We start from the raw sequence: 15,375 nt of genomic DNA on the forward strand, positions 1-15,375 counted from the left end.
GTTTATAGTCGGCAATGATCATTTTAAATTGCAAAATATACATATTATATAACATGAAAAGTTGCTTTTATTTCTAAACATGTAATAATTTAAGCCTAGGCGTGTAAAAGTACGAGTAATTATAGCAGGAGACATCGAGACAATCTAAAATGTACGAGGGAAAAACGTAAATTCACGAATGTACAAACATGGCTGCTTGTAAGTTCTGATACTGTATTTATGTCACAACTTAGCCAAAATACTGGTACGAGACATAAACTTCACAAGATAAAATGAGCGGAGTCTTGGTAACTGTTTTATACGTCTTTTATAATTTCGGAAGTATTGTACAGTTGACGCATATTTTTTAAACTAACCATTTATTTCTGGGGATCGTAAATAATTAAATTATTGGTATCAAGACATCACGATAAACGTAAACTTGAACACGTCCCGGCAGCGAGAAAACTGGTGCGTATACCAATAAAATGGTATTATAACTGGATAAAATTGGTACACGGGAGGTGGAGCTTATATTTTTTTCTGCTAAGCTCGCATCTATTGGTTGGCTGCTGATGGCAGGTCATGAGTCTGGGCGGAGCATAGAGTGCGCATGCGCCGCCGCGTCATTACAGCAGCTTAACGAGTGCAATGACCTTTCTCCGCGTACGGCGCGCTATCGACGGTAAATCTTCATCAATTTGCGACTTTTTTTTTAAAAAAAACTTTTTACTGTTAGCAATGTGTATTTAGCCCGTATTTGTTATAAACCCTGCCGGTTGCAACTGTATTTATAATTTGGAGAGGCAAATAATCTCCTTGAACAGCCAAAAAAGCAAGTAGAAGAAAATTTCAGATTTTTTTGTTAGGAAGTAATCAGAAAAACATTTTGGTTTCATTCTTTTTTTTTTTTATTTTTGTCAAATGTGGTAAATTAATAATTGATTAAATACTTAAGTAAAATTTGTTGTTAGTGTGTTTGTACCTGCATTATAGTATGTGCTATTAAACAAAATGAAAAAAAATTCTAAATAAGGTAAACTGTACTCCTTTTTATACTTTTCCCTTTATTTACACTTTCCCGCTTTTTATACTTTTTTACTTTGTCCCCATGAAAAGTGCAAATAAGGGGTTTTGCTGTATTTAATTTTCTTTGAGTACTTAAAGTTATTAGTTGATGCTAAATGTTTATCTAGAAATCTTGTTCTGGACTTTTACTTTAGTTTGTAAAGATTTTCAATTCATAAAATATAATTTTAGTATTTAGAATTTTTATAATAAATGTTTATTGATTCTTTTGAATTAGTGTTAAGTTATTTTTAAATTAAATTTTAGCTCTAAGGTTTAAAAATGTCCACCAGAAGAGCCTTGTAGAGGGTCGAAACTTACTGGCCCCGAAAATACTAATCATGGATAGAACTGTCATTAGAATCCTCTCATTTGTAATGCTCTACCACCTAAACAAAAGGTGACTTGAAATTTTTGTCCCCCAAGTCGGGTAAAGAGTTTGAAAGATATGAGATGTTTCATGTACTAATCTGCAATATATTTTCCCCAAATAAAGTTTTTTAATTATATTTGAATACATGGTTTGGTTGAAGTCACCGAAACATTTATTATTAATTTTAATAATAATTCCATTTTACTCACACCCATTAAAGTTTTTCACACTTCACTTAGAATTAGTTTTTTGGGTTACATTTTACGTAAAATAACACTTTCTAAGCCGCTAACTTAAAACAGTAGGTCAAAAAATTATTGAGTGCTCTTGATATAAATTTTTTGCAAAAAATTACCAAAAAAAATACACCCTCCCCAGCCACCCTATGGTGAAACCATAGCTACGCACCTCTACATGTATATTAAAGAACGTCTCCAAGGAAAACATTTTACCGTGGTTAAGGTGAGCGTGGCAAGGCCCAACAGGCCAGCGGCGGACATCCTGTTAGGGCTCCAGGACGACAGGACAAAGGAGAGAGACGTCCGAGTGTAGTCGCAGACTAGGAAGTGAGCCTGGGCCTCCCACTGTGGACTGCTGGTCCCTCGCACGTAGTGTGTAGTCTTGATCTGCACACCACAAGTACCGTGTTTTATCACATACTCATCGCACGCGCATAATCGTTGCACTGTTATTTTAGAACATCAACATTTGGAGAAAAAAAATTCTCGCACAAACGTTGCATGATGTTTTTAGATTCCGAGCGCTTTGGGTAGGTAGTTTTCCCGTATAAAACAATGTATTTTAAAGTTGAAATCTAATATTCATTTGGATATTACCGTTTTATTATTTAATTAACAAAAATACAAAGTTGTCTAATGTGTAAATTTTCTTTTAAAGACGTTTTCAAACGTTATAACCTTTATCTTTCCGTCTTCTTCCCCGCTGTGTACCACTTATAAAAATGTAGACAGCGCTAGTTGGCTTTATTCATGTATGGTTATGTTGATTCGCGTATAGAGAGCGCGCTCTATCCAGTGCCGAGTTAACTACATTTGATAGCCTGCGTTTTCTCGTGATGTGTACTACGACAATAGTTATGCGTTCCGACTCACGTTCACGTTACAGTTTTGGTTTTTCTATTTAAAGTTGAACAAAATGTTTTTGTTGCATGGCTTATTAATTTAAAATTGTTTGGCGTGCATTTGTATACTCTTCTTTTTAAATAAAAGTACTTTCCGTGCATAGGTTTTGTTTTTACAAATAACTTTACCTAAAAAAAATGGTTTTTTCACATAATATTCGCACCCTTACTTTTCAAACTTGATTTTAGTATAAAATGTGCGACGATTAAGCGATATCACAGAGTAAGCACATCACCACAGGTGCACACACACAACTTATGTCACCTACTGTACCTAGTGTAAGAATGTCTTGGTTCCTTACATCCAAACTCTAAGAATGAATCATACAGTTCAAAATGAACAAAAAATGTCTTCCAAAACTTTTTCGAAAATTCATTCATTTAGGATACATTTTGCATTTGCCTTTCACTAACTTATTGTATATATAAATGCTAATAATTTCAGAAATACTAAGGCTACACAAATTCCTATTACACCATTTGAAAGAGCGTTAGATTTCCCATCAGACAATTTTGTTAACAAACTTAAAAAGTATTTTTAAGTTGGCAAACAATTCGTTCAAAAATTTGAAAATTTGAAATATTGATATTATGAAAAATATTTAACATTTACCGGACTAATAAAATACCTACAACTCGTACAACTTCACAATAACCTTCATCCATGTAATGAATTTTACATTGGTATTTCTGCACGTGGCAATAATGTTGTAGTTTATGTAGTCGTTGTTACAGTTTATGTAAATGTTTAATTTGAACAACTTTTTTATTATTTGAAAGAAAAAAAAACTACCTAAATGAAGCTTCATCAATCTGCGTAAAGTTCACGCAATGCTGGGTACTTCAGTTAGTAAGTGTACAAAAGTCACCTTAATGGACCTGTTGAAGATCATGCAATAGGGATTGCATTCTCCCTGGTCACCACTGTTCAGGCCATCTGCTCCATGGATGTATACAAAGAGCACACCAGACACTGAAATAATAAAAACAATCTGTAGGTACTAATACCTATATACTCACTTGTACCTGAAACTGGAAAGGTTAGGAAACACTTCTTGCATGCACATCTGATTTCACAATAAATATTAAAAACCAACAAAAAAAATTAAGTACATTACTTACTACATTTCAATTTTCTACAAACAATAATGAAACTAAATACAGAAAAATAAAATTGTTTTAAATCTTTTTGTATTTTTTTACTACACAACATTAACTGAAAACTACTAAATTATAAGTAGATATGAGTGTTTCACACAACTCCCCAAGCTAATAACTTTTTTGTGTGCATCGACAAAAGATCTCGAGCACAAAAAATTTGCTCCCCTCCTCCCAACACAACGTTAAAACTCTCATTAACAGATGGCATCACTGCATCATGAGCATGAACAAACAGCCTCGGAAAAGGGCCTACACACACACACACACACACACAGATATATATATATATATATATATATATATATATATATATATATATATATATATATATACACACACATATATATATACACATATATATATACATATACATATATATATACATATATATATATATACATATATATATACATATATATATATATATATATATATATATATTCCTTTTGTCGCAAATCAACACTACAGTTTAGGAACAGAGAGTGAAAATGCCATCCCCCAAGGATTAGGAATAAATTTAAACTACACTACAGTTCACATATGCATATTAGGGGTTTAGATGTTCGTGAATAATTTAATATTGGATTCAAGATTTCAAATCAAATAATTGTTTTCATTATTCCTTAGAAACAGATATAGCAAGTGGGATTCATTCCAAAAAATTTAAGTGAGAAGAGTGTAACATGTATGATGCCAAGAAGGTTTATTGAGAAATTGGGATTTGTTTTCTGAAACATAGTACATACATACTCTTTATATACAACAAATAATATGTGATTTTATTGAGATTACAAATTATTAAAAATAATATATTTTTATCGATAACAAAAATCTTATCAACAATTTTTATGGGTTTTTTGTTTGCATTTTACACCATTCTATTATATTTATTTTAATTTCATTGTATTTTTAAACAATTTTTCTTGGACTCTTTGAAGTGTTAAAAAGAAAAGTTCTACTGTATATGTATAAATTGGACTCATAAAATATTCAATATCTGTAAATAATTTTATAATTGACTAAAATAAAAAAAATGGAATTCACAAAGCCTAATACATATTGAAAAAAATTTATAATCATAAAAATTACTTTTTTAACAGTTGACATGCGGATACGACAACACAATAACACACGCACGGTACCTGTCTGTGACAGAGGCAGAGAAGGCATTTCAGCCTCCAGTTGGTCCAGCTGTACGGGAGGCACGGGAGTGTACTCCAGCCTCACGTTCACACGGGGAATGTTGCTCACGGACGCCCTGACCACCTTCTTGTGCAGGACCGTCTCAACTCTGCACAGAAGACTTGCCCTTCGCCATCCCATCACGCACCAAAACAACACCATGCACTCAAAACAAGATCTTCAATATACCATCTAAAAGGAATTAGCAATGACAAACTACCTTGGTCTGTGTTGAGTAATTGAGCATGTTTCGCAACAGATTCAAGCAATATAACACTATGAGGAGTTAAGGAAAGTATAATTACCATCTTAAAAGATTTTTTTTTCTATTCGGAAGCATCTGCAGACAACTCAAATTACGTTTGTGAAATTACATTTTCCAAAGGAGGTCATGCAATGTCCCAAAGACAAGTGCACTGCTGTTTAATTGCATATTATAAAAAGTTACTGATGATAAAAAAATGTATGCCAAAGGGCAACAAAATAATTAACGAAAAAAAATATATATTTTTAAAAAAATGAACAGTAGTTTGCGAGGAATACTTACTTTTTTTTTCTAACCCCAGGGCATTTCTCCTAGTTTTATTTATTTTTTTCACTTTCGAAGAGGGGCGGCTGTAATTTTCTTCCCCCCCCCCCCCCCCCCACACTTCCCCCTCCATCATAGATATGAGCATACGACCATGTGAATGATTGCTCCACCCTAAATCACACTAGCGGATGTTCTGGAGACATGACTTGTCCTGCCAGGGCAGCACATACCTCACCCAAGCAGGCAACTGGACACTGGTTCTGTGCATGTCAACATATTTAAGGCAGGCCTGATAAAAAAACACAACTCCAAGAAAGCATTCCACCCTAATATATTTTAACATAACTTATTTTAAATAAGTAACACAGTGTATACTGTATACTTCATACAACAACATAGATACTGTCACACAAAAGACCCATCAATCATTTAAGATGAGTAGCAGCTTTGGGCTCATCAGCTTGTCATAAAAAAATCTTACCTTCCTAGTCAGAATATTTGGTATATTTATTATATTTTATTCTACTACAGGAATAGGTCTATAATATAGCTACGGTTCCGCACATTCTGTGATCTGGCACATTCCGTAATCCAACAAATTTCGTAATCCAGTACCAATAGATCTGATCGTGTTCAGATTGTTTTGGGTGCATTCAGGCTGTTAACCTTGGCCGCCAGGCGTTACTGCGTTGTCAATGTTTATAATTCTCTCATCGAGTTTATCGTAACTGTCGTTTTTTTTTTTATTTCAGTACAGTATTTCCTGTTTTATAGCAGGTTACATTTCACATTTACACAGTCGGTATTTCCATTCAAACTACTACATTAATGTTCGATGATCTGGCATGGCCGTGGTCCTGAACGTGCATCAGGAATGCCCGACGTACTGACATTTTCGTGGTGTCCAGGTCGTAGCCGGCCAGGGGCAGCTCGAAGTGGGCGAGCGTGACGGAGCTGATGAGCCTCTTGCTCTTCAACTTGACGGAGAGCTGGTCCATGGCGAGAGAGGCGACGAGGAAGGAGCGGCTCTCCTGCCAGCGCGGCACCAGGGGCGAAGTCTTGTGGCGCTGGTCGCCCAGGGTCGCCACCAGCCACCGCACGTCGTCGCACTCTGCAAGCACGTCGTCGCACATGCAGCACGTGTTTCGGGTTGGATTACAGCAGTGACGACGCGACGTCACAGCAAAACATTGAGTTGACGTGAACACACATTTTTACCTATGCGAAGAATCAAAAACTATATATAAAATGGTTATTGCCATTTCACATGCACCAAACATATAATAGCCATCAATGTTTAAAAGGTTATTTAATCAACATTTTTGAATTAAATATATTTAATTTGAATCTAGTATTCACTTGGAAAGAGTTTTCACAGATAAATTTAGTAAACAAACCCTTATAAATACCTGAATTATAATATTAAAAAAATGCATCGTGCAAAATCATCTTCTGAAAACCAAATCTGACACTCATTTCAGTAATGTTGTTCCTGAAACTCAATGAAAATAGAACTTTTTTCCAATCAGAAATTCTTACCAATCCTGCAAATTTTGATGTACTGGAGTCACAGAAGTGTCAAACGTGACTGGTTAGAAGATTATTTGATTTGTGTCGTGCCATTCCAGCATTACACTTGCAGCAGTATTAACTACACTATAGGTGTATCAAATTGAATATGGATTTGTCTGACTTGGCAAATACAAGTAAATAATATCAAGAAATTTAAAGCACTGATACAGTGATACCCATGAATTATGTAAAATTAAAAAATTAAATTCCCTTTCAGCACAGCTTTAAGGCGTAGGTAGATTTTGAAGTACCTATTTATTCTGGAAATATTTTGGAAACTTCTATAAACCCCTGGAATATTTGAAGAACACAATGTAGCCTACATATATGTTCACCAATATTCAAAAAATATTGATTTAAAATTTTCTCATATTCCATGCACACAAAAAATTATTAATGTTTTTAACTTAATGCATCCAGCATTGAATGTCTTTAAGAATTTCATATTATGCCGTTATGCTATTATTTTGGATCTTCAAACAATATTTTTCACCCCTTGCACTAATACATGGTCATATAATTTTTTTTTAGCAAAGGTTAACATTAAGATGGTTATTAATAAATACAGACAAATTTGAAACTAAAGAAAGTTTTTAATTTTTTTTTAATTTCAACCAGTTTTAACTGTAATTGTTGGTTTCACCAAAAATTGTGTCAGCCAAAGGTTTTAGATAATATTTACGCATTTGAAAATAAATTATAATGGATCTTATGGTTAATTAAAAAAAAAAAGTAATAAAATTTTGTCTTCCTACCTTTGCTATTTCTACCCCTTGCAGTAATAGTTTATACACATTATCAAAAATTGTTTGAGACAAAAGTTTTAGATAAAAATTATAATATTTAAAAAAATTTAAATGGATTTGATAGTATACCTACTAAGGGAGTTATCAATTATTTTTAATTCTACCCTTTATTATTTATATTTAAACTCCTTGCAGCAATGGTTCATCCAATCAAAAATTGTTTCAGACAAAAGTTTTTAGTTTAAAATTATAAGATTAATAAGCAATTTGTACAAATTCGATTTTGTGCCAAGAAAGGAAGTAAAGATTTTTTTTTGTCCTGCAACCCTTGTTTTTTCAACTCCTTGCAGTTATGGTTGGTTGTATCAAAAACTTATTCAGACAAAAGATTTTGGCATTACTCTTACTAGTTGTAATACGTTCAAACGGATGTGATATTTTCCATACTATGGTAGTTATTGTGATTTTTCTGTTTCTAAAAAAACCTTTCCCATTTCTAACTCTTTGGTTAGATATTGCCCATTAAGAAAATTGACTGAGATTTTCCAATACTAAATTTCATGCATCATTTGGAAGTGATTTTTGAAAAATTTTGACCGTTACCATGTCAACAAAATTGTGATTTTTTTATATATATATATAGACACACGCACACGTTTTTGAGTTGACAATTGTTTTGGGGTTTATGGAACATGAAACAAAAAACTTTATAACAATTTTCCGAGAGTGGCACCATGGTAATGGCTACAATAGGTAGTATTTAGTTTAAATCTACCTAAAAATTGATATTGAACTGTACATTATGTGAAATAAAACTGACATTGAATTGGCCAGCTGTCAGAAACTAAAAATGAAACAAACCCAAATTTTTAGATTTTTATTGTGCATATAATGTCAAGCTTTGAAAATTCCAATAAATAATTTAACTTTTCTTAAAAATAACATTACATCTGATTAATGTTCATAATCAGTACCTGTAATCATTAATCTGAAAGTACATCCTAAAAACGTTAAAATTAATACTGCTCCACGATTAATTCAGAACTCTTTAATTGATAATTCACACATGAGAAAAACATCCAGTACAAAATAAGTTATTATAGAAGGGGAAAAAAAATTACCAACATGCATTTTACAAAGCTTTTCATTGCCAAACTGTTTTCAGGATTGTTGAGTTCATAATTTATTTTACATTAGAAAAATTTGGTTTCAGTGTTAAGCCAACAAACTCTTCTTTAAAAGCTAAAAAAAAGTATCTCCATGGTTTAGAAACAAGTTGCAATATGTAAATGAATAATAAAATTATAGAGAAAAATCCAGGGTTTTCTGTGATGAAGATGTGACAACAAGAACTACTTACTGAAAGTAGCAAACACAGTATAAGTATATTTTATCCATGGATGCCAGCCTCAAAGTCTGAAAGAGCAAGACACTTTTCATTAGCATAAGAAAATTTCTTAAAGAGAGTGAGAGAATGACTCCTTGCTGTCAAAAACAACATATACTTCAACAAAGGTTCTGTCTACTAGGAAGATTCTTGTTCACTTCCCTTTTGATTGAAACTTGGTGTGTCAGAAACTGTCACTAATCGAGCTGAAGAAAAGTCCCCTATTTAACTGCACCACATTAACAATGGTTCCATTTAAACACCACGTACCACTACCGGACTTTGGAATGGAGACCTTCACTAAAAAAGCAGGGCGAGGCACCGCTGACCACTTGTAGCACGTCTAGTTGAAGTTAGCATGCATGCAGCTTCGGCTATTGATATCATCCTCGTTATGCCTATATCATAAATTTACTGTCGTGCTGCTAGTATCACACACAATAATTACCAGGGATGTCAAAAAAGGGTTAAGGGCAGAAACCACATTTTTCCCTACACCCTTTTCCTTCAAAACTCATTGCATAAGCATCAGCCTAGTGAAATTTGATAGCTGGTTTAGTTACAGAGCACTTAGTTCACTTTGTGCTGCACACAGATATATTTTAAATATTTAGACATCCTCTACTTTTTATTTCATTTTTTTTTTTTTAAATATAAATTACTTAACATTTTTAATTTTGTAATGTGCTGTGCTTTTAAGTTTTATAGTTGAAAAAAAGTTACTGAACACTACAGACCTGAAATAAATTATTTTTTTCTTAAGAGGGGTGTGTTATTTCTTACAAAATTCGCAACAAAAAGTGTGTATATTTGATGTGTGCTTTTATTTTAAGATTTAGAGTTTCAAAGAAATTTATTCATAAACTACCTTTATTGATTATAAATAACTGAACAGAAATTATATTTCATAAATTTTGTATCTCACTGCATTTAATACTTACACTTGCTTTCCAAAAAATTGAAAAGAAAAAAAAAATGCTCTCCCCCCCCTCCCCCCCTACAAACATACACACACACACACTTCCAAAATTGTTCCAACGTCCAGCATGACGAAAGGAAACACTACAGTGACATGCAAGTCGTATCAACACACCAGGGTGAGTGGTGGAGAAGGTGGTTGTGAGGACTCCCTGCACAACTGTATTGTCTGCCTCGCGAGCAACTGGTGGCCGCTCTCGCAACATCAGGTTCACGTCCACTTTCCCAGGGTCCACCAGCACCGTCGTCAGTGCGTCCATCACAAGGGAGTGGATCCACGTCTTCAGCAATGGGACCTCCATCATTTGTACAGCCTGTGTTCACATCATTTACTGACACCTTATTGTTAAAACAACTTATTAGCTACTTTACAACCTAATACATTTTAAAACATATCTCTAATAATGGACATCCGTATAAAAATTGTATTATAAAGATCCTTCGAGAAATATTTCATTGTAATACCTAAGAGACTAGGGAAGGTCGTATTGTGCATGAATGACGAGAATAGAATTAACAGAATCTGAACGACTTGACAGAATTTATTGGGGTTGATTTTGTCAACTAGATTTTTGCATTATGGAGACCAGAATGCACTGTAATAGTCCATTTTTTAAAACAAAAATTGCAAATGGTTTTCATATAATAGGGCTTGAAACCAAAAAGATAACAAATATTAAAAACATGGCTGTAAAATTCACATAAATTAAATTCACATAAGAAAAATCTCTATAATAACCAAATCTACAACAAAAAATATATTACAACTTTAGGCTACTTTTAACTTATTTGAACACTATATCATGCAAATGTAAATGAAAACCATTGAACTATATTTCATTATAATATTAGGTTATAACAATGTCATAACAAATATTTTTCTTTGTGATTTTAATAACTTTACAGACAATTTTTTTTTCATAGTTGTTTATTTTTTAGTTTTAAGCCCTAATTTTAAGAAACACCATTTGAATTTTTTTTTAACTATACAATGTATTGACTATTTCTTTACATCCAGGTCTCCGTAATGAAAATATTTAGCCGATAAAATAAACCACATCGCATTCTGTCAAGTCATTCAGATTATATCATTGTTTTTATATTCTAGTCATTCAAGCACGATGCGACTTTTCAAATCTTCTTAATTTTCCATCTTGTATTTTATAAAAGATACTGTGCAGTTATTCATGATGGTGGACAGCAGGTGGCTTATTGTAGCCATAAAGTTGTCGATATCCAAATACGAATCATATAATATGTTATATGCCATTCATCATCATGATTATATTGTGATTATTGAAACAAATGTCTCGAAACATATAAAATCATTTATGGTGTTTTACAAGATAATGGAAACCCAAACATGATCAAAGAAGTGAAAAATAAATAGAATGTAATGAGAAAACCAGTTCCTTGTAGGAAAATATCCCCCCCCCCTCCTTTTTTTACCATTAAAGCTACTACGATAGCCGCTGAAGCTACACTAGGTACAGAAGCAGCTACAACATCTTTGCTGTACCGTACTCACACTAAAATTTAAATTTTTATTTTTTAAATATTTTACATAGTGTAATAAGCTACATATTTTGTGGTCACATTATTTCTTTTATAGTACTATAACTATTACTCAAAATATTGAAAAAAGTTTTTAAAAAATCTTTGGCAAAGAAATTTTACAGTGTAAGCCAGCCAACGCTTTGCAAAACAATGGCTAAATATGTGAAAGAAAAAAAGAGAATTTTTTTTTTATTTCACAAGAGCCCACAATGAAGTTTTTCACTCACTTATCTGAAAGAAAACTTTCATAAGAGATTATTCCTGAATGGCTCTAATAATAACAGAGATTCCTTTAATAAAAAAATTTAAAAAAGTGGCAAATGAAGGTAAAGCAACACATGACCAGTACTAGTTCTAATAGTAAAAGCTTGCAAGCACTACAAAGCAAGGAAAGGAAAAAATGTTGAAACAAACACATTTATAAAACATTCACTTCAAATGTGTTTACCTTCAAAATGTGGATACTGAACCACACCTCTGGTTTTTCTAAGAAAGCAAAGCTGAGGTGAGTGATGTGTGGGAAAGGTGCATCCATGTTGAAAGTGAGCATCATGTACATCTTGCCACAAACGTTCAGTTTTTCCACCGCCACATCTAGGTCCACCCCCACGCTACGGCACCACAACAAGTTGCTGAGCAAGACACAACAGTAGCTGAACACCCACATAAAATCTTGTGTGCAAGCAGGCATGACTACAGAAACACTAACACCTACATGAACACACATAAAAATGCATACTTTACCAAACATACTATATATAGAGACAAGAAATTATTGTTTTATTTTTAGTCCAATTTCATTTTTAAAACAGAGGATTTCGGAGTTATTGTTTTAATATTGTAAAAGTGGTTTTGTAATACTTACTCCACAAAAATAGGGATAAAATTTATATGCTGCATTTTTACTGTCAAATAATTTTTAATAAATTGGTCTAAAATAGATAAATTGAGAATAAAAATAAATTTGCAAGCATTTATGGTATAAAATTTATTATGGTGTAAATTTGATGTAAAAATAAAACAAATTGATTTAATTTTTCTGACCCATGTTCTTTGGTACAATTTTTTTGTCCGGATATGACATTCCTTAAATTACAAATATTATAAGATTCATTTTTAATGATTTGAATTAAGTTTTGGTTACATGCTACTTAATTCCATGATATAACTTGCATTTTGGTGCTGCATGGCATATTAACTTGCATTTCAGGGTTATGGTGTTTTTAACATGCTTTCTGATGTTATTTCGGTATTATTGCAATTCACCACACAATCTTGTCCTTAAATATGTATACATCAATACACATAGGCATACACACAAAACACATGTATTTTTGCAACACAATCACACAACATTTTCATAAGCTAAATGACACCATAAAACACCACCAGCTGGGAATATTCTCAGGGAAGGATCAAGGGAAGGGGGGGGGGGGAGGGCAGCCTGCCCTGGACATTGGGTTAGAGGGGTGCAGCATGGGCCGACAAAAGTTTTGGTCGACTACAAAAAAATGTGAAATAAAAGTTGAATAAAAAAAATTATTATACAAAATCTTGACGTCAACCAGGGCTGCGCCCTCCCTTGAGCCCAATGTGTCCCCTGTTCCGCCAGCGCCACCACCCTCCCACCATCACCCTCTGTTTGAACCGCCCGCCACGGTGAGCCGCAAGAGGCATTAGAGGCAGTGCGACGGCCCAGAAACGTAAAATAGTAATTAATTAATCAGTAAAGAAATAAAGGGGTATGTATTGTGTGTTTTTATAATTTTGCCCAGTGTTTAGTCTTAAGTCACAGGAAGGACGGCGCAGCGCCACACGTGGCCGCTACAGGAACTGCCGACGAATAATCTTTAGACAATATTTAATTAAGTAGTATACTGTTATGAAATCAGATGGAAGTCTCAGAAATTGTAGTTTAATTATTACTAATTTTTAAAAGGGTAAACTATGTTAGTAATTAGATTAATTATAAGTTAACAAGCTAACGGGAACTGGAGTGTTGGGAGACGCCATGACACCCTGTTGACCGGTCAGTCTTGTTCTTCCGCCGCCCGGAGTGGGACGCTCCCGCACCACGTCGACATCATTGTTTGGTAATATCTGATCCGTTAGCATCCGTTTTGCATATATTAATATAAATCGCTTTCTTTCTGTTTTCGAGGCCTACTCCGGGTGGCAGACTGTTTCAATAAGAATTTAAGCTCCTCTAGCATTTTAATTTTAACTTTGTTACGTTTCTTTGGTCCGGCTACATGGTGACCTGGCCCACCTCCTAAACCGATTGTTTGCCGTTGGCTTTTTATCCGCTTCACATGAACAATGTAGAGACGAGGAATGTTTAATAAATATCAGGTGTGAATCTCGAGTGTATATTATTTTGGTCACGGGTGCCCCGGTGTAGTCGCCTGGCGTGTGGGATGCCTAGAGCCCACCTAGGTAAAGATTAGGGCATTACACGAGTGTACCAGCGTGCCCGCCGCTGAGAGCGGTTGTTAGGGGTCAACGAAGCATTATTAGGGTAGTGTGCCTAGTCGCACTTGGGCGATGTCACGGCCCGAGAAAGGCGTCTTGCCGGGTCCACGTGCCCTAAAACCACGTGGTGGCGCCCAAACTCAGTATCCGCCTCTTTAGACAACCCTGTGCAATAGCAATCTACTAATATTTTGTTTTAATGTTCTCATGATCAATAATCATGTTTCTTCCGTGGAGATCTTTATCAATCAGTTTATAGTGAGTTTGCGTGGCATGAGAGTGTAGAGCCAGTGGAGGATACAGGATTACAGGAATGCAGGTCGGTAGACTCAGGCTCAGGCTAGACAGTTTAGTAGAGCCCATTCGGAGTTCGGACATCAAACTCCACACGACCGTGCATCACTGGAATTGCTACCAGAATTTAATCAGATTTTTTACTTGGTTTTATTATCACGGGTGTGTTAAAAATATCCATCAGGAGCTGAAAACAGGACGAGAAATGGAGCAAGGAAAGAAGATGCTCAGTAGATAGTCATTAATTTTACATATATACAATGGACACGGATGCAAAATATGCTTGGTAAGTTTATTGCTGTTGAGAAGGGTTGGAGTGGGGAGGGTGCTTATCATAATTTCTGCCCCCGGTGAAGGAAAGCCTAGATCCGCCCCTGAATGTTCTCATGCGTTACCATCTCCAGAGCTATTGCATCTTACTTATAATACAATTACCTAAAACCAACTGGTAGCTAACTCCTTAAAATTTAAAATAATACACTCTCTCAAGTCTAAGACATTCCAACCCGTCACTTACATGATCTGAAAACAATACTTTAATACATACAGGGCTCTGATGAGGGCAAGCACTTATTAGAATAACTGTACATTTCTGAACAATGGAAATAAAAAGTTGTTATAGCTGATTTAAACATAGTAGGATTTCAAACACTATGGTCTGCCATTCCTCCGGATCAGTAGGCGATGCGGCAGCAGAGTTAAAACCGGCCTACTGCTCTACAAAGCCCTCATACGACCAATGATCACGTATGCAACCCCTGTCTGGGCCACTGCAGCAAAGACACACTTACTAAAACTACAGCGAATTCAGAATAGATGCATTCGAATCACTACAGATGCCCCAGTGTACTGCTCTGTCGAAGCATTGCATCGTGAAACCGGGTTTGGAAACTTTGCAAGACTTCTACATCCACACAACTCAGACTTTTTACG

General features: G+C 34.5%; 1 protein-coding gene across 1 annotated transcript in view; it reads right to left on the reverse strand.

Moving 5' to 3' along the window:
* The window catches only part of LOC134527763 (extended synaptotagmin-2-like), a 165,076-nt gene that overhangs the window by 41,118 nt on the left and 108,583 nt on the right, over positions 1-15,375 (reverse strand). The window contains exons 7-12 of the mRNA XM_063360736.1: positions 12,125-12,287; positions 10,235-10,433; positions 6,328-6,547; positions 4,865-5,013; positions 3,431-3,534; positions 1,873-2,046 (exon numbers count right to left, since the gene is read on the reverse strand). Of these exons, the coding sequence (XP_063216806.1) occupies positions 1,873-2,046; positions 3,431-3,534; positions 4,865-5,013; positions 6,328-6,547; positions 10,235-10,433; positions 12,125-12,287 (1,009 nt within the window). The remainder of the gene's footprint in view (positions 1-1,872; positions 2,047-3,430; positions 3,535-4,864; positions 5,014-6,327; positions 6,548-10,234; positions 10,434-12,124; positions 12,288-15,375) is intronic.

This window comes from Bacillus rossius, chromosome 1 (genome assembly GCF_032445375.1).
Source record: "Bacillus rossius redtenbacheri isolate Brsri chromosome 1, Brsri_v3, whole genome shotgun sequence".
Classification (NCBI taxonomy): Eukaryota; Metazoa; Arthropoda; class Insecta; order Phasmatodea; family Bacillidae; genus Bacillus; species Bacillus rossius.